General features: G+C 38.5%; 1 protein-coding gene across 2 annotated transcripts in view; it reads left to right on the top strand.

Moving 5' to 3' along the window:
- Nucleotides 1-2,214: 2,214 nt before the first annotated feature.
- Nucleotides 2,215-21,020, top strand: part of IBTK (inhibitor of Bruton tyrosine kinase) — a 54,819-nt gene continuing 36,013 nt past the window's right edge. Inside the window, exons 1-8 of one of the 2 annotated variants that reach the window (XM_030267504.4) lie at nucleotides 2,215-2,410; nucleotides 9,998-10,665; nucleotides 13,922-14,018; nucleotides 14,353-14,477; nucleotides 15,308-15,418; nucleotides 16,579-16,749; nucleotides 17,854-17,971; nucleotides 19,727-19,907. In XM_030267504.4, the coding sequence (XP_030123364.4) occupies nucleotides 10,342-10,665; nucleotides 13,922-14,018; nucleotides 14,353-14,477; nucleotides 15,308-15,418; nucleotides 16,579-16,749; nucleotides 17,854-17,971; nucleotides 19,727-19,907 (1,127 nt within the window). In that variant the 5' untranslated portion in view covers nucleotides 2,215-2,410; nucleotides 9,998-10,341. Of the gene's footprint in view, nucleotides 2,411-9,997; nucleotides 10,666-13,921; nucleotides 14,019-14,352; nucleotides 14,478-15,307; nucleotides 15,419-16,578; nucleotides 16,750-17,853; nucleotides 17,972-19,726; nucleotides 19,908-21,020 lie in introns of those variants that run through there. The other variant, XM_072926604.1, reaches the window with a different exon arrangement.

Genomic DNA, 21,020 nt, shown 5'->3' with positions numbered 1-21,020 from the left:
CCCACTTTTCTGTGTTGTTTGCTGTACTTTTCTATTCTTTACAGTAGTATTTATTATGAAAGATGTGAGGGGCAGTCCAGCTTCTAGAAACTATCTTTTTCATATAGAATTTTAGACATTATTCTATCTCAAGCCTCTTCATCTCTCCATCACGCTCTTTGCTGCTCCAGAATCAGTCCAGGCTATTCACTTGAATTTGTTATTATGCAACAAAGCGTTGCTTACAACTGACTTCAGCTGTATTTGGATCTCCTCATCTCCCCACATGGTCATCTCTGTCCTTAGGCCAGCTGGCAGCAGACTTGGGGCACAGCCACCTCTGACCTTTATTTGTAACTGAAACACTAAGAAACTGTCACTGGGAAAATAATGCATAAATAAATTTCATGTAGCTTGCAGTTTTGGTTACAATAGTGAATGGCTGCTGGCAAACTAAACGTTTATACAGAGAAAATCAGAGAGCATATTTTATAGTTCACATTAACTGAGTCAGATGGCACAGGTAAAAATGCTTGAGATTCACCTAAATACAATTCATACTGAATCTTTCCCAAATCGAACTGCTGCTGAAGAACATGCTGAAGAACATGCATAACTTTTTTTCAACTGTTTTGTGGATCTAAAGATAGCTAGATTGTTTTAAGGTCACAATGCTTACACTGCATGGGATAATACTGTGGCTTTAAAAAACACATAGGAGTCCATTACACTAATGTCAATACATTATTAGTATATTTCTTGGGAAAAAAACCATACATTTCTTTTTTTTTAAAGGTGATATGTGTTTGTTTTACTCTGTATTTTACATTGTTGAGCTGACAACCCAACTCAAGCTTGTCTTGAGTTCAGCTTCCTGCCCTTAAACAGTACACGTTAATCCTGTCCCAGATTAATTTGTAATCTGTGCCACCTATTGCATCACCTAAGACATCCACTGTGAAAAACACCAATCACTTGTTTTTTAAAATCTTAAAAGTTTATTAGTAATAAACTAGTTATAAAAAAAAAAGCAATAAAATTAGAGTAATAAAATTTGGACAATGAGGATTAGGACACTACAAGACAATAAAAAACAAATAATTAAGGACATCCGGATGTTTTTAGGCACTAAGATGCCAAAAACATGCCTTCTGAACAAAGGAATAACCCTAAAAAGCAATAGCCTGTTGCATATTCATATACCTCATACATGATGCATAAATTTATTGCAAAGTAAGAATTTTTCTGGTTTATGTCAACTTCTTCCCCTTAATCCTGGTGGTTCCATAAAAACAGAGAAGGTGGAAGAATGTTTGTCTTTTCCGATAAGAGGAAACCTCCTCAGGTTTTGTGTTGCTGTTACCTCTGCGCAGTTGATGCAGTTTCTTGATTTATCTTACCCCTTTCCTTGAGCTAGTAAAAAATATCTTACACTGCATAGTTTCTATTTTAACATTATGTTATAACCTGGAAATATATTTAATACACTACTTAAGAGAATTAATACAGCATAACTTTCTAACATTAAACATATAATATTCATTCTAATATTTGCAAAAAGCCAATCATAAAATATGCATTTTTCACATCCACCAAGAAGAACTGAGCCCTCACGGAGTGCCTGGCAGGAGTCACAAGAGCAGGTGTGCAAATCCTTGCGCACACACCAGGTTTGCTTACGAGACTGTCCCGAGATGGTGTCAAAAGCCTCACAAAAAATCAAGCTGTATCCCATACATTGGACCACTTCTTCTGTCAGAGAGAGAAACTGCTGTGGCTTAACACAGGCTGAATCGGCATAGCCTTCTACGCGCTTTCTCTCCATTACTTTGAGGGGATCTCTAGGTTGGGTATTTATTTGCTGTTGAGCCCTCCAGGAGGGAGGCATGACCTGACCAGACACTCATCCGCCTACTTCGCAGCAAGGCACGCTGTTTCTCCTGCCAAGCCTGCCAGCAGGAGGCCGCTCAGCTGCTGCCCTTTCCCTTCCCTGCTCCCCGATCACTCCAGTCCCTTCCCTGCCCGGCACAGGGAGCGATCCCCACACGCCGCCGCCCATCCCGGTTTAACCCCTGCGGCACCGCGCCCCGCCCAGGCCCCGCTCCCCCCCTGACCCCACCTGTCAGTCAATCCGGGCTCGGCCGCGAGGGGCGGGGCCGAGCCGGCAGCCACAGCCAATCGGCGCGCGACGTGCGGCGGCGCCGCGGCCAATCGGCGTTCCGCTTCTTGGTGGGTGCGTCGGCCGCTGTCGGTGCGCCCCGCCGAGCCGCCGGCCCCGCCTGTCGCTGTCGCCGCCGCTGTCGCCGGCGGAGCTGTCGCGGTAGCGGCTGCGCCTTAGCCTGGCCCTGCCCCGGAGTCACTGAGGATGAGCCCCCGCGCTGCCCAGCGCGCGTCCCGCCCTGCCCGCCCGAGTCCATTCATCTAGCGACTGGTGAGGGGCGGGCGGCCGGCGGGGGAGCCGCTCGGGGACGGGTCCTGCCGGAGGGGTCGGGACGGCGGCGGTGGGCGGCTGAAGGAATGGGGAGAGCTCCGGGCAAGGCAGCCAAGGAGGCTGAAGGGCAGCCGGCCACGTAGGATGGGAGGAGACCGGCTTCGTGGCTCGGTCGCCTGTGTCAATAGGTCTCTTGTGTCTCTCTTCGCCCCTCGGCTATGTGGACGCGTGTAGTGGCAGTCAGAATGGCCCCCTGCCCCTCTGCCTGCCCCTGGCTCCTTGAAGCACTTCAGACCTTCCCCCTCCCTGACTCTGACATGAGCTTCTTGCCAGGTTTCCTTAGCTGTGGATTCAGGGAAAGCCTGGCGTGTTTCTCCTTCTTGGTGATACTTGCCTGTTTTTGTAGCAGCTCACAGTGCTGCTAAGTTAGACCAGCACCGTAAGAGTGGAGAGCCGCGGTCTTGTAGTTATCTTTAAGGGATACATCCATGCAGTCTTCCTAGGCGAAATGCAACTGTTTATTTTTTTGGGTATGTGGTCAGTGTAGTTGTCTGTCTTTGTGGAAAATGGTCACAGTTTGTGGTTTACCAAAAACAGTAATCGCCCACCAGCATCTGGTGTGGGTTGTCTACAATAAAACTGTACCAGAAGTTCACAGTTAAATAAAAAACGTCACTTTTTCCTAAGATGGAAAAGTCCTTGATGATTTTTCGGACATATTTTGAAGTGGGGTGAAGTTCTAGTGCACACTTGTGGTTTGTTGTGTTTAACTTCCCTTCAGCATTATCTGTTTCAGTAAAGCCTATAACAAGGTCTTGATGGATTGTGGAAGTGACTGTAGTTGCACTCACTGTACTTTTGCCTATAGCACTTTGTTTTAATGTTTTTAAACAGTATTAAGTTATTAAACATGGGAAGTCCTGAGTATTTCTAGATAAGTGCAGCACAGTATTTCACAGTTTACTGTTTATGTACAATGATTCCCAACTAATAGATGTGCTCTGACGTTTGCAGCTGAATTTAGCTACCAGTGGTACTTTGGTCTTTTTTTGACAGATGTGTCAGCCTTTAATTGACAGTGCTGCTTAGCTCAGCTAGGAGCAACTGAATTAGGGTTGTTGGATTGCTGAATGTCTCATTCTGATAAGGATTATGCTGTTGTTGTTGAAGGAGGAAGTTACAGAAAAATCTGGAGAGAACCTCTAAAGGTCATTTGTGCTGGGGTGTACCTGTGCTAAGTGGTGGCATGGAGGCCCCATCCCAGTAAATGAAGCAGCTTGGATCTGCTGTGGCCCAGGGGACACAGTGGGCATGGTGGAATGTGGTGTCTTTCAAAGCAAGTTGGTTTTCCTTTGTGGCTTTACCTCTGGACAGGTCACATTTATTTATAACTTGAGTGGTTTGCTTGTTGTCTAGTCTGTTTTGAGAGCCTCATGTGCCTCATGTTCAGATTATGTGTCAGGAAGGATTTTCAAATTTGTCATTTGAAAATCCTTCCTGACATATGATCTGAATCTTTTATGAAATTTGTCCACTGTCAGGAGTAAAAGGGACTGGAGTTTCGATGTTTCTTCTTTGTGTAACAGATGCCTTATTCAAAGGCTCTGGGTGGTCTGCTGAAGCCACAGCCACAGGAAGAGAAAAGAGATCCAATTTGCTTGTACTCAGGGGTTGTTCTATAAACATTCTGAATCCTAGTGGCTCTTTCCAAGTTATTCTCTACTTATTTGCTGCTCTTAAAACTTGCTGTCTGAACTAGAAGCAGGACTCTGATATTTTCTGCATCGAGGAGAGCAGAACCCTTGTTTTTTGTGTCTCAATGCTCCTATTATATAGTCAAGAAGAAGCTGCTTTTTTAAAGGTCTCTCTGAGGGAATTTCAGGGTGCTAAATAATTCTTAGCTGCTGCATAGCTTAGATTTACCTGTTTTTCCTTGTGCATTCAATTATTTTCCAACCCCTTGAACATTTTGTGTTCAAGGGGTTGGAAAGTGTAGATTTTTGCCCATTCTTCAACAAATGTACAAGGAATTTCTGAACACTGTCTGTGACTATGTGACTGTGAACTATTCTGAAACTATCTGTGGATATGTAGTCTGAGCAGGAATTAATAGTCTAACTGTTCTTTAAAGGCTAGGACAATGTGCTACCTGTACCTGAAAGGTATACTTGCTTTGTTTGTCTAGGAATTCATCCGTGTTTCCTTGAGGATATCTTGCTTAATGCCAGTGCTAAGGCTGTTGTATTACTACCTAGCCTCAATTTTCTAGTCAATTTGTCAGATTCTAAACTGTTACTTTAATATGTATTAGTGAAAGTTGCCTTTAGGTAAGAATACAGTCAACAGAAAGTCCTGGAAAAGTAGTAACATGATGGCAAATTCCCATGGCATTATTTCTGTAAGCTGTTTTTTATTAGTTTACTATTCAAGTAGTCTGTGTAGTGAAGTTTGCTTTAGGTACAAATATTTTAAGGACTTCCGTGCTGTTATGGTTACTGGTCTTTTGTGGTGTTATGAAACAAATGCAAATGGACCAACATGGAGAAATGTCAGCATGCTTGTTTAAAAAACAACCCCCTTCCATTCCACACTGGAAATATTTAAGGTATTGCTATACCCTTATTAGGATAGACTTAACCTTCCTGAAATGTGTGGTGTTGCCAGTCTCACTTCACTTAGCTACTTACTATGGAAAGGAAAAGAAAATTAATTTAGTACCTTCAGAAAAACTATTATTTTTACTTTTTTTTTTTTTTTTTAAATTTTAAAGGAAGGGTGTTAGGATTGACAAGGAAAGCTCTATGCTTCTTTTATATGAAAAATAGAAACCATTGCTTAGTTCTGTTTTGGGAGAGCCAAATTATGGGGGGGCTAGGTAATTTTTCACCATGTGCATTTTAGATGTCACTGGTATTTAGTAAAATCAGTAACACTGAAAAAATAAATTAATAAACTCTGACAAAAAAGCAGTGAATGGAATGAAGTTATGGCAATTTTAAGGTGTTGAGAAGTAAGTTTTTAGTAAAGCAGCCCAAAGATGGGTTTCAGGGCCATGTAACTAATTTGACAGTTGAGTTACTTCAATGCAGTGTGCATTGAAGATGCAAACCCAGCAATCTGTCTTTGAGTGGCACTGAATATTGAGTAGCTGAATCTCTTCTGTGTTCTCTTTCACTTCCATGTAAGGCCATTGTCTGTATTAAATGAAAAAAGGCACAACAGGTGGCTACCAGCCACTGTCTTGGTAGTATATCCACATCCATGTTAGCCAAGTTTTTGTAGCTCTAATACCTGAGTGTAGGCGTTCATCAGGAAGAATCAGAAGGGCCACAGATGGCAGTTCTAGTATCAAATCAGACTGGATGCTAGAAACATACATTGACACTGCCACCCATGAGGTGAGGGTTGGTTGTTGTTTCCTTGTATCTCTGAGCCGAGAGCACACAACCTCTGTGGAAATATTTTCTGGAAAAAGAGGAAATTGGGAATGCATTGATAACAACTATGATACACAGAGAGGGGTTTCTGGAACTTCACAGTGGGAGGCTTCTGCCAACTCTGTTCGCTTTTCCCAAATGTTGAGATTTCATGTCTGCTGTTTGCAGGAAATAAAATCTATCACCATCATCCTTAGTCACTAAGGTATTTGTAGAATCTTTGTTCACTTCATACTCAGGAGAGGTGTGACAGCTTTGATTTTTGTAGTGACTTACTGAGAGAAACAGATTTTTGGGAGAAGCACAGTAGGTACAAATCTGCCTTTTCAGCTGTAGGAGTTCTGCCTCCATAGGGTCAGATGATGCATCTGCCACACTCCTTTGCGGAGGGTGTCTGACAGCTCTGGTGCAGTGGTGCTTTGCCTTCTCTGAGGGGGAGAGCTGAGTAAGACAGCCCTACCTACCCACTTGCAGGAGGCAAGATACCACAAACACTTTCTTGCTACTAAAGAATTGCTTCCAAATTGGTTCCAATCTTATACATTTTCCTGGGCTGTGAACATGTATAATAAATAGTTCATGTCTCTGAGCTCATTTCACCACTTGCTGCTGAAATAAAATACCTTTGGGATACTCTGAACACTGCTCTAATTCCTTCATTTTTTTTGTGATTTTTTTTTCTATAATGTTTATTAGGAATCAGTTTTTAAAAATAATTTGAATTCCAAATATGCCTACTGTATCATAAAAGTGTTAAAATATTATAGTCTTATTTAGCTTTCTATGTCTTTTAATTACATCATTAAATTGTAATTTAATTACAACATTAAGAAGACACTGGTATTATAACATGATTGTGATTCATGCTGAGAAGCCTACAGAAATATCTGCAAATAAAAGTGGAGACACATAATCAAAATGGCACCATGTTCTAGATCATCTTAATTCAAAATTTAAAAAATGCTGGTGCTTCCTGTTTTGTGCATATTTTAGGTGCTCACTGTTCAACTGTGTTTCTTTTAGTATACTCTGTATACTAAAAGAAAGCATTTAATAGTGAAAATGCTTTCACACTAACCTGAGCTTTAATTCACAATTTGAAAGTTTTAAGGTTTCTCTTAAGAACTTCCTTTTTGTAACAGTCAGATCTGATGATCACCCTTTTTCAGATTTTGTTATAATGTGACAGTGTTTGTTGCCAGTGTGACAGCCTTAAGTTAAAACTTGATCTACAGCCTTCTGTCTTGAGATCAAGGTATATATATCAATATACTAATACAGTATTTAGTTTTGTAATGTTTACAGTAAAGAAAGGCTGGGTTGGAATGGCTTATAAAGAAATAATACAGCAGAGTCCTGTTTCACATAGCTAAAGTAAATGTCACTGTGATGGAGTTAGTGTGTGATAGGCAAGCTTATATTTCTGTTTACTAGCAGACTTTTTATTCTTTTAATATTTACTTTGTTATTCACATTATTTTAGTGTTTGATAGGCTGGAGCTCAGGTGCCTTCAAGTTTTTGTCTGTCCTCTTTGTTCTTTCCTTGTAATGGCACAAGTCTCAGGATTAGCTTTCTTCTGGATCATTTTCTTATGCAATTCAGTGCCTTAGGTGTGGATTTGCACAAAGGATGGTATGACACAGGGGACAGCAGGACTGCTTTCTTGGGTGGTGGTGCCATTTCATACCAGTTTAACAGATTAGTCAACCTTATGTCTCCCCTGATTGATTTTTCTCAATGTTCTTGTTATCTTTACCTTTATTTTCCTGTGTAACAACAATAGTAATGTTGAAACAATGAGCTATATTTAAAATGTGCTTTACAAGGCATGCATAAAATTTTTACTTCTTCCAAAATATAATTCTATTGCCTAGTGTCATATTGGTGAAATGTGATAAATATTTTCCTGTAGATCTTGAAATGTTTGGGTTTTTTGGTATATTTTTTTTTTTGAGGGTGTTTTGTGTTTAATTATTAGTTTTAGAAAGGTGTTTGATGTGCTGGCAGTCTGAATGTGCTAATAATTACCTACCACACTTTGATTCATTGAAGCAACAAGTCGGGTTGTATTCTTGAAATCAGAGCTTTTTTCCAAACCTGTTACAGTGATTTACTTCTCCTTATAATCTGAGGCTTGAGAAGGTCAGAGAACAAAAGTCCACACATATATACGATAAATTTCTTGTATTACTGCGGAAGTTTGTATGTTGTTTGGAAAATGGCCTGTAGAGTGAACTGAAGCTTGCTGTGACAAATCTAAGCTGAACAGTTGTGGTCAGTTCTAGTCTTGTAAAGATTTCCTGGTGCTGCCCCTGGTCAGGGATGAGGGACTAAACTGTAGTGAATAAAAATGAATTTTTTTTTTCTTTTTTCATTTGCTGCTCTTTGAACTTGTTTTGAAGGTATACATTGAACAACTTCTGGTCCAAAGATTTGCATTCTGAGTATTGTAACCCTTCTGAATGAGGTGGAAAATTAATTGTCAGAGGCTTTGTTATGAGATATTTAAATGAATACTTTGGATTAGATGTTTTTTTTTCCTTGAAAGTTTAGATTCTATTGCTAATGTTTGCTTTAAGCTGATTGCTTGTAGCTTTATGGAAATCTTGATTCTTAAAATACGAGGAGGACTGGGATTTCTCTTTTCCAAACAAAATCATATTTTTCTGATATGTCTTTGCAAATAAAGATACTAAGAAAATGTGGTTATACATTCAGTGGCTAAAAAGCAATGGAAGCTATGTTCAACCTTTTTGATGAGGTTGTGGTCAAGGAGTAGGATGTGAAGATTTATAATGACTGCAACTGCTAAGCTGAGTAGGATTGGGGGAGTTTTGTGTTTTATTGGTTTTTTTTTTGGTGTGTGTCCCTGTCCTATCCCACTCATTTCCCACTCTGAAGGTTTGTTAACATTTTCAGTTTTATTTTTTTAGTTCTGAGGATGGCATTGCTCAGCTTCTCTTGGAATATTTTAATTGTGGGTAGAACAACTTTGAATTACATTTTGCACAGCAAACAAAAACATGAACTGGATATTGTTTCACTCAATTTGAAACTTATATCTGGAAGACTGAAGTGTGATTTTTTTGGGGGGTCTTAATAGTTCATACTTAATTAGTGATGTATGTAGTTCACCTTTTCTGTTTTCTGGGTTTATATGTGATTTTTATACTGCAGTCTGCACTTCTTGTGACACTTCTGACTATAACTGCAGATATTTCATAGGCTTGGTGAATTCTTCTGTCAGCCTCCTTTACTTTTGAGAAAAGGGATGCCAGAGAGAGATGTATATGCTAAAGTATGCACAGCTAAGCAGAAGTGCTGTATGCCCCAGACTGTGACTATATTTTCATGAAGAAGACTTATTTTTGCTTCCTTTTTCTTTATCTTCTTTCTCCCTTACCCCTAACAACTTAGACCTTTATTTCTTCTTACCTGTTTCAGGAACTTTAGACCTTAACCCTGTATGAGTGCCAGAATTCATGTCTCTTGTACAAGCTGCTTTTATTTGCTTCGATGCCATCCTCTGATCCACCTTTGTGAGCAACTCTGGGAGTGGTGGAGAGGAGCCTTTCTATTGATTCTGCAGATTAAAATTTCTAGAGATATGGGTAGGCATTCAGGCCAGGGAGGAGAAAATGGGACACAATTCTTTTATTGCAGTGGCTGTGAAGATCGGTGGTCTCTCTTTCCTTCTGCTGTGTTACTAACAATGCCTCTGTTAGCCATGGTGTACTCAACAGCTGAGGGGATTTTTTGGTGGATGGCTTCCCCCCAACCCAGTCTTTAGTTCAGTTTTGCTTTCTGATCACAAAGTAATGATGCTATTAGACACTAAAGAGTCAGGATCCTGAGGACCCTGAGGGTGGGAAAGCAAACTTTTTTGGATCTAGTTTACTTTGTGACCTAAACACTTTATGTCAATAAAAGATAGGAGGTGCCTTTGGAGGCTGGGGTGGGGAAGGGAGTAATGCTTTTTTAATCTGATTGAATGTCTGAGTATAAGCTCTGATGGCATGGGGCAGGTCAATCAGCCCTTGTCACATTGTCTTTTCCTGTACTTGCTAGTTTGATATGCAGTTAAATCAGTACAGTTGCAGGGCAAAAGTGTGTTTGTTTGCTAATCTGTTCTGGTTTGCTCTCTTTCAGGTCTCCCCTGCAATTATGGAGTTCTAGAAGAATAAAGTAGTGTGGAGGGGGTATCCCCCTCTGCACACTAGAGGTAGTTCACTTTTGGAAGTGTCTATGGACAAGATTATTTGTTATATAAGATGGTGAAATAAGACTTCTAAAAATATATATTTATAAATATTTATTTGGATCAAGTGCCAAACATAACAGTACAAAGATTTCTGATGGCAGCTCAATAAACTTGGATTTACATCCTTGGAATTACAATTTTTCTAAGGCAGTGTGTTGTGTACTGAATTGGAGTGCCTTGATACACTTAAGGGTTGTTCCCCTTAAGGAGAAGAGCAGATTTAGAACTGAAGATGAATTCTTACATGCCAGAGTGCACTTCAAAGTGTCGATCTCTACAGCATGCTTTGGATGTTATTTCTGTAGTTACCAGAGGAAGTGAAGGCCAGATCAAGGCCTTTCTCTCTTCTTACTGCTACAATGCTGCAACTATCAAAGATGCCTTTGGTAGGAACGTTATACATCTCGCTTCGTCTTGTGGCAAAAAAGGTGTGCTGGACTGGTTGGCTGAGACCAAAGGAGTGGATCTCTTGGCAAAAGACAAAGAGTCTGGATGGACAGCTTTGCACAGAAGTATATTTTATGGATACATTGATTGTGTTTTGTCATTACTGAAGGTGAGTGATTTGCGACTGTAATTTTCCTTGGCATCTGCAATTTTTAGAGTTGTATTGCTTATGTAAAAGTGCGTTTTTAAACTTGACTGGAAGCCTTCTGAAGCTTGTCTTAATACTGTGTTTAGATTGCAGTGCATTGATTTACTTGAAGGTTGTCTCTGTTCATACAGATTTCTGCCTTTGCCCATGCAGAAATCAGCACTGAGAAAGCATCTCTGATTAATTGTGGACTTCCTTGAAGACTTGTTTGTGTAGATGATATCAGGCTCAGGATCTTAAAAATAGAGAGTGGTCAGATCAAAGATACTCTGAAAATAGATCTGCAGTAATTTTATCAATTGATGTTAGAGAACATAAAATAAGGGAAAATTAAATGGAGTTATAATTAGAAATTAATCCTATATTTAAGAGATAATTCGAGATGTGGAGTATTCTATTAAGTGACTCTCCATTTCATTAGTATTTTAAACCAGGGCTTTTGCTGAGTCCTCCAGTCCTCCTTATTCCTTTCTTACAACTGCTGTTTCTTCCCATCCAATTAGCAAATTGTATATATTTTTAATTGATCTTCCTTCTGTTCCTCCTTTTGCAAGTACAGCAAAGGCAAGAGATGTTTGAGATATTCAGAGTCTCTTTAACTGTGTGAGAAAATGAAATATTTGTAGTTCAAGGTTATTTAAAAACAAACCTTTTAAGACAGAGAATTTTCCATTTTGAATGCAGTCTTTTAAAATTACAGTGACTAGCCATTTGTAGACGTAACTCTCTGCTTTCTGCTAGCCTTTAAACAGAGAGATGGTGGATCTGTTTGGGTCTGATACTTATTTCGTGTGCTTTTGCCTTACAGAGTGGGGAATTTTTCAGTAAACTTGAAAAAAGTTTTTATAAGCATTGTACGTATGATTCCATTCTCTAGAAAACTGGAAATTCTGTACATGATATATGAAAAAGTATTCAGTCCTCTAGTGCCTATGTGTCTAGCTGTATCTTTGATATTTGCTTACAGGAGGCCTGTACAGGTTTTCCCCAATGTCTTTTACTTTTCTGTCAGTTACATAAGTGAATAAGATTTTTTTGCTAGCCAGCTCTACTGATATTCTTCTAAGAAAGAAAACGAAACAGCTCATGCAGGGTGATCTCTCTTCCAGTTCTTTAACTGGAGTCTGTCTGCTGTACTGTGTTATAAAGAGGGTATGTTCTTAAGGTATTACAGCAACAACAGAAACTGATTATAGAATAGAATCATGAAATAGGTGAGATAGAAGGAGATCTCTGAAGGTTGCCCAGTCTTGCCCCCATGCTCAGGCAAGGTCAGCTAGAGCAGGTTGCCCTGGACTGTGTCCAGTTGGATTTTGAGAAGAGCATCAGACATCTCTGTTCAAGTGTGTTACTATCAGTTCAGTAAAAATGTGTTTTAGATTTAAACAGGATTTCTTATATGTTAGTTTGTGCCCATTGCCACTTTTTCTGTCACTGGATATCATTGTGATCCCTACCTCTTACCTCCAATTAGGTATTTATTATGTATGATAAGACATGCTGTCCCCTTCCCCCATCCCAAACCTTCTCAAGGCTAGGCATCCCAACTCTCTCAGCTTCTCTTTGAATGTCAGATGCCCCAGTCATTATTTTCATGGTCTTTAGCTGAGCTTGCTCCTGTATGTCCTTATCTGTCTGGGAGTCCAGACCTGAACCCAGCACTCCAGCTGTGGCTTCCCAGTGCTGAGTAATGCTTGCTGGCAGCACTCCCACCTGCAGCCCTGGATGCTTTCACCATTCTTAACTCTGAGTTTGCTGGCTTGTGGTCATCTGGTGGTCTACAAGAAGCCCTAAGTCCTTTTCTACTAAGGTGCTTTCTAGTCACTCAGCCTCCAGCTGTACCAGTTCACCAGATTGTTCCTCCCCAGGGGCAGGATTTGCATTTCCCTACGTTGAACTTTATGTTGCTCCTCTCAGCCTGTTGCTCCAGCCTGTCAAAGTCCCTTTGAATGTCAGCACAACCCTCTTACTTATCAGCCACTCCTCCTGGTCTCCTGTCATCACCCTTGCTGAGGGAGCAGCACTCTAGCCTATAATCCAGGCTGTTAGTCAGAATGTTAACCAGTACTAGCTCCAGAATCAGCCCCTGGGTTCCTAAACTAGTGTGGATGGCAGACTTCTGCTGTGGGCTGGAGGCAGTCTTGGCTTATTCTCAGACTGTATCTAATCTAATATCTACAAGATTTGCCACTCAGCAAGTAACTGGAGTTTGTTTTCACAAATTCAGACCATGTGAATATCCCTGCAGCCTCTGTCTGCCTCTAAATATTTTAAACAACTTCCAAGAATGAAGAATATCCAGCTATCTGTTAAGTCATAAAAATAGGTCAGTTTTTTCTGTCATATGGTGAATTAATCCCAGCCCTGTTGCACTAGGGTTGTCTTTATAATTTGGAGAATGTATGCTGTTTTTCTTCTGGGGAATGTTTTTCCAGATAAAGTTGTATTTCATGTTTTTACCTCTTAAGTGTGAGGTTTTCTAAGGTTTCCTTTGTATTAGCCATGACCTCAGGTACACAGGTACAGCTGTGTTGGCCATTAGGTTCTGTTTGAAGACATCTGGAGTTCTTCCCTTTTGGGAAGTGATTGATGACACTTGACTTCCTTCCTAAAATCAATGCTGCTGTAGCAGTACTCTTTACAGAGATTATCTATTTCTCTAAGTTCTGAAAAAATGACCTGTACAAGCTTTGTACCTCTGAACCTTCCCTAGTGCTCTCTTTCCTGGCTGTTTGTGTCCTCCTTGCCTTTTCTCACCAGCTGTGAAACTCTGTTCCTTGCTTATTTTTAAAGTAATAGTATTTTTTTTTTTAAATTTTGTCACTTGTCTAGATTGTAAAAACTGATTCTGTAGAATGCCAGTCTAAGAAAATGCATCCTTTGAAGCTGGTAAATTCATTCTTGGTGAATCCTTGCCATTTCTAGATGTCAGTGCTTTATCTTCACATCTGTTTCCTCTGTGTTTTGCTGGTTACAGATTATTACACAGTCAGGGCTGAGACAATAAAATCTATGTTAGTATATCAACAAGATGTATATATGGCAGATCAGATTTGCAATGTTTTTTAATTGCTTACAGTTTACTTGAATCTGAAGATTTTCTTTTATCAATCTGAAACTTCAATTAAAGATATGTTTTGCTCCTTAAAGGTCTGCCCGGTTTACATCAAGCTGTGCAGTTAAAATTAACTTCAATTCTTCTCCTCTCCTCTTTCAGCATGGTGTTAGTCTGTATATTCAGGATAAAGAAGGCTTATCAGCCCTGGATCTTGTGATGAAAGATAGGCCTATCCATGTGGTGTTCAAGAAAACTGGTAAGAAATAAAATAGTCTAATTTGTGTTTTGAATGAGATCTGTTTCAACAATCTATTAATGTATGTACCAGTGTATACAATATTTTTTGTTTCTAATTGGGACTTCATAAATTGTGAGATGTCTGATGCTAATGTTGATCATCTGTACAGTATTATTGGAATATTTTTTCATGGTATCTTGCTTCTTATACTATTAAATGTTTTAAAGTTCAGTTTTAGGTAAAAAAAAAAAATCCCTCTTCAATTTTTGATAGAAATAGCAGTTGTTTTTTTGATATCAATGTGCACAATACTGATAAATTTAAGCTTCAGAGAGGATCTATTTCATTACAGATCCCATGGAAGTCTACACCTGGGGAAGCAATATAAATTTTACCTTGGGTCATGGTGGTCAGCAGGGTAGACATCATCCTGAACTGGTGGACCTTTTTCCTCGTAATGGCGTGTATATTAAACAGGTATTCTTAATATATTACATAGGCATGTTTCTTGGTGAGAAGTAAGTAAGGGGGAAAAAGTAACAAAGGAGTTATCAAGTGTTGAAGATTTCCATGGACAAAACAGTTCCTGGTGCCTTCCCCTCTCTGCCCACCTCCTTACCTCCCTGCAACCCCAACCACCATTACTGAAATTGTGGTTTTCTGTTTTGGTGGGGAGAACAGGGGGTTTCATACTATTTGCTTTGGATATATGGTTTGTATATCATTAAATACATTCAGAAACATGTTACTTCTGTAACTTTTGTAACTGTGTGATTCCAGTACTGAACTGAAGTAGAATAATAAATAGGCTTGGTATATGTTGAATTAAAATTCATCTTGTGTTCAAAGCAGCATATACTGTTAAGCACACATCTCCCATAACTTCTTGTGACTTCACTTTGAGAATATTGGAAAGTTTGAAGTACAATTTGAGCAAAATTTCAGGGCAGACAATCTGTGCTGCAGTCTTAACATGTTTTCTTTGGCATTTCTGAGGGTAGCATTGTAGACCTTAAAACTCAGTCTTTTGAGTTTCTGTTAGCCTATGAGGCCATGCTTGATCTTACTTTAATAAACTGAAACTGCTGATCTCTTCAAATAGCTTAAGGCAGTACATACATAGTATGTATAAAGCAAGTGTTTTATGTGTCCTGTGATTTAATACCACTATCTTACTTGTATTTTCACGAATATATCTTTAAAGCAGAACTACTTCATGAAGTACTTATGGCAAGTGTTTTCAGATTATCCAGAAAAATTAATCTGTCCTATGTTGCCTCCTCCCCATCCATTTTTTTTTTTTTCAGGTGGTACTCTGCAAGTTCCACTCTGTGTTCCTTTCCCACAAAGGCCAAGTGTATACATGTGGACATGGACAAGGAGGGCGCTTGGGTCATGGTGATGAACAAACATGCTTAGTATGCTGTCTTGTGTTACTTCTTGTACTCTAGTATGATGTTTCTTTTATTTCTAGCAGCAAGTCTAAAAAGTGAATTAGAGTTTCTGTTAGTGTCCTTTCAAAATGAGTTTGCCATTCATTTTAAACCAAACTCCTTGCTTCCCACCAAGTAACAGAAAAACTTCTCCAGTGCTAATACTGAAGTGGCAGAGAATAGAGGAATGTGCATTTAATTATAGTTTAACTTCAGATAGCTAGATGCTGTGGTCAAACTTGTGCTATGGCTCAGTTGATTTAAAGGCCAGCTGATGCTAGATAAGTGGAAGCAAATGTTTTTTGGCAGAGAAACAGCAGTACAGTACCAGGAAGCTGTAGTGGCAGGAGGAGGGATGGTAGGGTTGCTTTCTACTAGACTTACGCAACTTAAGTAAAAAGGCACTGGTCGTTTTCATTTGAATAGTACATTGTTGCAATGCACAAAACTAAAATTTGAGAAGACTAAGATATTATGGCAATACAGTTCTTAGACTTAAGCATCTTACCCTACCTTGTAATGTGCATTTATCTTGCAGCACAGTAATTTTTTAAAATTTCTAATGTCGAGTATCTGGTAGAAATAGATATTCTGTTGCTGAATGCTGTAGTGGAGACTGGAGCTCAAATTTTCTCTTTTTAAAGAAAGTAATTCTGTTAAATTAGGATTTTTTTGAAATTGTGATGTTATGTTGTTGAATAAAGGAGAAGTTGTTTTAGAGTGCATGAAGACTCAAAGATACAGAACTGCTTTCTTATTCTGTGAAATTTCATTGGGATTATCCTGTGTTGGAGGGAGATAGCTTTAGTGTTTGTGGTATTTAAAATACCACGTGATAGTTAATATTTGTTCAGCTGTCCTGAAGATGTAGTTTCCAATCTAATTTCAGAACAGGTGGTTTAAAATTGATCTCCTGTGATAGAAAAGGACACTTCTCTGATAGCATTTCAAATGACAGTAATTAATGTTACAGCACTGGGCGTGTTTGTTATGTTAATGAGTGTATTGCATGTTCAAATGCATTTTATCTTTGTTTCAATATTTGATCATGACTGTCTTTGGTGTAACTTTAGTTTCCTAGATGGCCGCTGGTTAATAATAAAACAATATGCTTTTATATCAACTTTTTTTTTTTCCTGATTCAGGTTCCAAGACTTGTGGAAGGCTTAACTGGTCATCAGTGCTCCCAGATAGCTGCAGCTAAGGATCATACTGTTGTTCTAACAGAAGATGGATATGTTTACACATTTGGTTTGAATACTTTCCATCAGTTGGGTATTCTTCCTCCTCCTTCTAATTGCAGTGTTCCAAGACAGGTAAAAGTCAAAGCTTAATTGTTTGGTGTTGCTGTTTTGGTTTTTCTTAGCAGAAAATAAAATGTGAAGATTATAAAAATAACCCGTAACCTTTTTAGAATCACAAAATTTAATGTGAGTTCAGATAAATCTTGATTCTGTGTTATCAGACATCTCAGATCTTAACTGTGTTGTGATAAATGTCTTAGTTTGTAACTTGAACAACACCAAAATTCGTAGTGCAAAGTATGATACAGGGTATGACTGCCAAAATCCTTTTCTTCCCTCTTCCCCAAATTGTTCTGTAGCTGAAGTATTAACAGGTATATATCACTTGAGAATCATGCTCTTAACTCCTTTTGGATCATTGGATGATGGCTTTCAGGTTTTGAGCATTACATCCTTTGCTGGAAGCACTGAAGTCAGTGCTTTGGGAAGAGTAGTGACAGGGAAGAGGGTGTATGGGCATCAGCAGCTTAACTATATTTCTATGCATAATCTCTAATTTTTTTTTTTTTTGTAAGTAAAGAAGCTTTAACTTCATTTGAAGTAGAACAACATGCCACTATCAGTGTTGTGAAAGTAAAAAAGAATGATTGGCCAAAATGCAACAGGATAGTGTTTTGGGGTACCATGTGTTCTTCAGTAGTGTAATGACAGCTCTGTATCCACAGTACTTCCTTAGATTTTATCATCTTAACCTGGAAAAGTTAAATTAAATGTGAAGTGTGGAATTAGTAGTGTAGTGTTCTGCAGTGTGTTTAGGCCATTAGGACTTGCAAGTTTGAACTTCTAGCTGACATTTTGCAGCACCTGAGTCTTCTGTGGCTGTGCTATACATGTCCTGTTCAGTCTTGTTCAACAGCTTACATGTGAAGACAGCCTAAGGAGACTGGATTCCAGTTCTGATTAGATATTACAAAAAGTTTAATTATTTTTGTCATTAGTGCAATAATGCCCCACTTGACAAACTTCTGGAATAACCTGATTTATTAGGCTGTATGTGGATTGATATCAGTGCTTCACTCTTAATGACTTTAGGAATTTAATGTTGTCAGAAGTTTGTACATGTGAAATTCACCTGTTGCTACTTAATATTAAGATGTACTTTGGATTTGTGCTTAGGTTCAGGCAAAAAACCTGAAAGGTAGAATGGTGATTGGAGTGGCTGCAGGCAGATTCCATACTGTGCTATGGACTAAGGAAGCAGTGTATACCATGGGGCTGAATGGCGGCCAACTAGGTAAGGTAGAAGCATTCTGAAAGTAAAACCCAGCCATTGAAAGATGTTGTTCATGCTTAACCTGTCATCTGCTTCTGAGAACAGAAGCCTGGGTGAAGCTTTTTCTCTCTCTTCTGTTCTTTTTTTTTAACCAATCTGATGACATCATCCCTTCACACTTCTTTTGAAGATTATTTTTCATTCCTGCCAGTTACTTTCACATTTTGTGATAATAGGAGCTTGTCAGATTTAGCTCTCATTTGAACTCTTTAACTTTTACTTTCCATGTATCTTGTGTGGTCCTGCTTCTGGGGACTTTGAGGGAACAGAATGTTGCTGTGCTGGAAATTACTCCAAGGCAAGCTTGTCTCCTTCCAGCAATCTGGCTGGCACTGCCTTTAATAAATTAAAAACTAGCCTTCAGCTCTCCTGCCTATGTCCTTCTTTCATCAAGCACTGTAAACATGCTACTGATAACTTTTTCCATACTAACTTTTTAAAGTGAAATAGCCTATATCTAGATTTTTTTCCAGCAATACCATTACCAGAATCTTCAGTTAACTTTGTCTTATTCTGAAGTCAAGAAAAAACCTTTTAAAAATATATTACCAACTAGTGAACTTGATTTGTTTTATGAATGGGACATTTAAATTGCTTTTATCTTTTCTAATAAACAGGTATTGCTATATTGGTTTAGGTTTGCATTTTTGCAGTTTTGGGTCTATGTGCAAACAAAATTGTTAGGTATCTCTGGTAATTAGAGTTAATCTGCATCAGCTCTGGCCTCAGGTTACAGCTGTTTTTGTGTTTCTATGTTAAGGTGTCAAAGGGATATAAAAAAACTTGTCTTTGTCAGAGAAATACCTTACTAATGAGTATCTTCTTGTTTGTTTTTGCCTTTTTTTAATATGCATCCATTCATGTAAGCTTTTTTGTGGTTGTTCGTGTTGTTTGGATTATTCTGTCTAGCATGTTGTCCAGTGCAGTATCATAGAGAGACAGTAATTGAATCTTAAGTGATATTATCTGTGTCAGTTGAGCACCATGGTACACCTGTGGTGGTAAACCCTGCCCCCCATAAGATGTTTGTGCATAGCCCTACATTATCCTGTGGCAGGGCTGCTTCTGGCTGTAGGAGCAGCTCTGCTGCTTGTTTCTCAGTATCTGTACCCTGTTGCGCTCTGTGGTGCAGGCATAAGTGCCCTGCACACAAAACAGGGTTATGGCATATATGAGATTCCTGATGTTAGGCTTCTTGTAGGAACAGAGCAGCAATGACCTGGAATTTTTTTTATTTTAATGTTTTCAGAGATCTTGCATTACAGGTCCAACCTTTTCTGTGTCATGTAACTGCTGCCTTCATGCTTACCTGCAGTTACAGTAAATTTTTTGACAAGCTTATTTTTTTTTATTCCTGTGTCTGAAATAATCTGTAGTTTTTGCAAGTGTTATGGTATTTCTACTGTATTGAATTTTCATATGGTGAAATAAATATTCTTTTTTTTGGAATCAAAGCTGTAGCACCATGTTAAATAACTACCCTGTCAAATATTCCTTACTTGATTTTTATGTATCAGGTCTTGGTTTTCAGGTGTTTGTAGTGAGCTAACAAGTAGGTCTGGTCGGTCTCATCTAAATATTTTGAAGACAAATTATCCAACTACCTAAAAAATCTTTTGGAATTTAAAGGGTCTTCAAAGTAGTGTCATAAAGTATCCTTTAAGTGAACAATGTGTGGAATGGCAAAGAATTTTTTGGGTGTGTTATATTTTCTAGGTTATCTGCTGGATCCTAATGGAGAAAAATGTGTAACTGGACCTCGCCAAGTCTCTGCTCTACACCATAAAGACATCTCTGTGTCCCTGGTCTCTGCAAGTGATGGCGCTACAGTATGTGTTTCTGAAAGAGGAGATATTTATTTGCTTGCAGACTATCAGTGCAAAAAGATAGCTTCCAAGTATGTGTTACTTTTCTAATTTGTCATGAAGAACAATAGGGGAAGATTTCACTGTAGTTGTATACTTGCAAGCTATTTTAAAGATTTTTGTGCATAAAGTACAGGAAATACAATGTGCCCTGTGTTTTCTTCATTTGTAGTTCTTTGATAAGAACTACGGCTATCAATTTTGTTTGTTTCTTCACTTGTTTTTTGAGGCTTTTTTTACAAGAGGCTAAGGTGCCACTTGCTGTTTATCAAAGATATTTTAAAAAACACGTTAAAAAGAAATATTTTGGGCTATAAGTTTAAAAACATTGAAACTGGTATTCTTCTTCCTCTGTCACCTTGAGTTTGTCTAAGTGCATCTTGGTAGAGACATTGAAGATCTGCTATTCTGTTTATTTATGTTGTCATGATTTTGAATCTGTTATTTGGGGTCTGAATTTGCTAATTAATGTGTAGATATAGTATATTATAAAGAATAATTTAGGTTGCAAGGAGGATGTTGTAAAATCATCTGGTCCATAAGCTAAAACCAGGATGTAAAACCTGTTGAAGAAACTGAATTCGTGACTCATGATATTAGGGAAATACTTAATTCTGTTCTCTTTTACTTAGTCTGCAATGGCAGATTAGAACAGATTTTTTTAGATTTGATTTTGCCCACATAACTCTTCCCTAGCTTTTCAGCTTCACTTCAAATTCTAACAGTATATATCGATATATTATAGCTTAATGATTGCCTTATACTTAATTTCTACATGGTTGTAAGTGAAGGTTTTGACACTTGTAGAATCTTAATGCTGTGTCCTGTGCTCTTATACTAAGCATCTGAGAAAAGGTAACATGTATGGTTTTGATCAGCTAAAAACCAAGACCTAGCAAACCCCTGAGAAATGACTTGTTGGGATAGGATAGATGTTTTAATACAGACAGCTGAATAAATTTTTTGTTAATGATGAAATCAAAGCTACATCTACTGATTTTTCACTCATGGAATTTTGTGAATAACTTAGATATACAATGTGATATACTTAAAAACAAACAAAAGTTATAGTCTGCTGTAATATTACCAACTATGTTAATAGTACCGGTAGGATGAAACTAAACATAAGTAATTTTTCAGTGTCA

This window comes from Taeniopygia guttata, chromosome 3, assembly GCF_048771995.1.
Source record: "Taeniopygia guttata chromosome 3, bTaeGut7.mat, whole genome shotgun sequence".
Classification (NCBI taxonomy): domain Eukaryota; kingdom Metazoa; phylum Chordata; class Aves; order Passeriformes; family Estrildidae; genus Taeniopygia; species Taeniopygia guttata.
The sequence above is the reverse complement of the archived record's forward strand: the minus strand, read 5'-3'. Positions and strand labels throughout refer to the sequence as shown.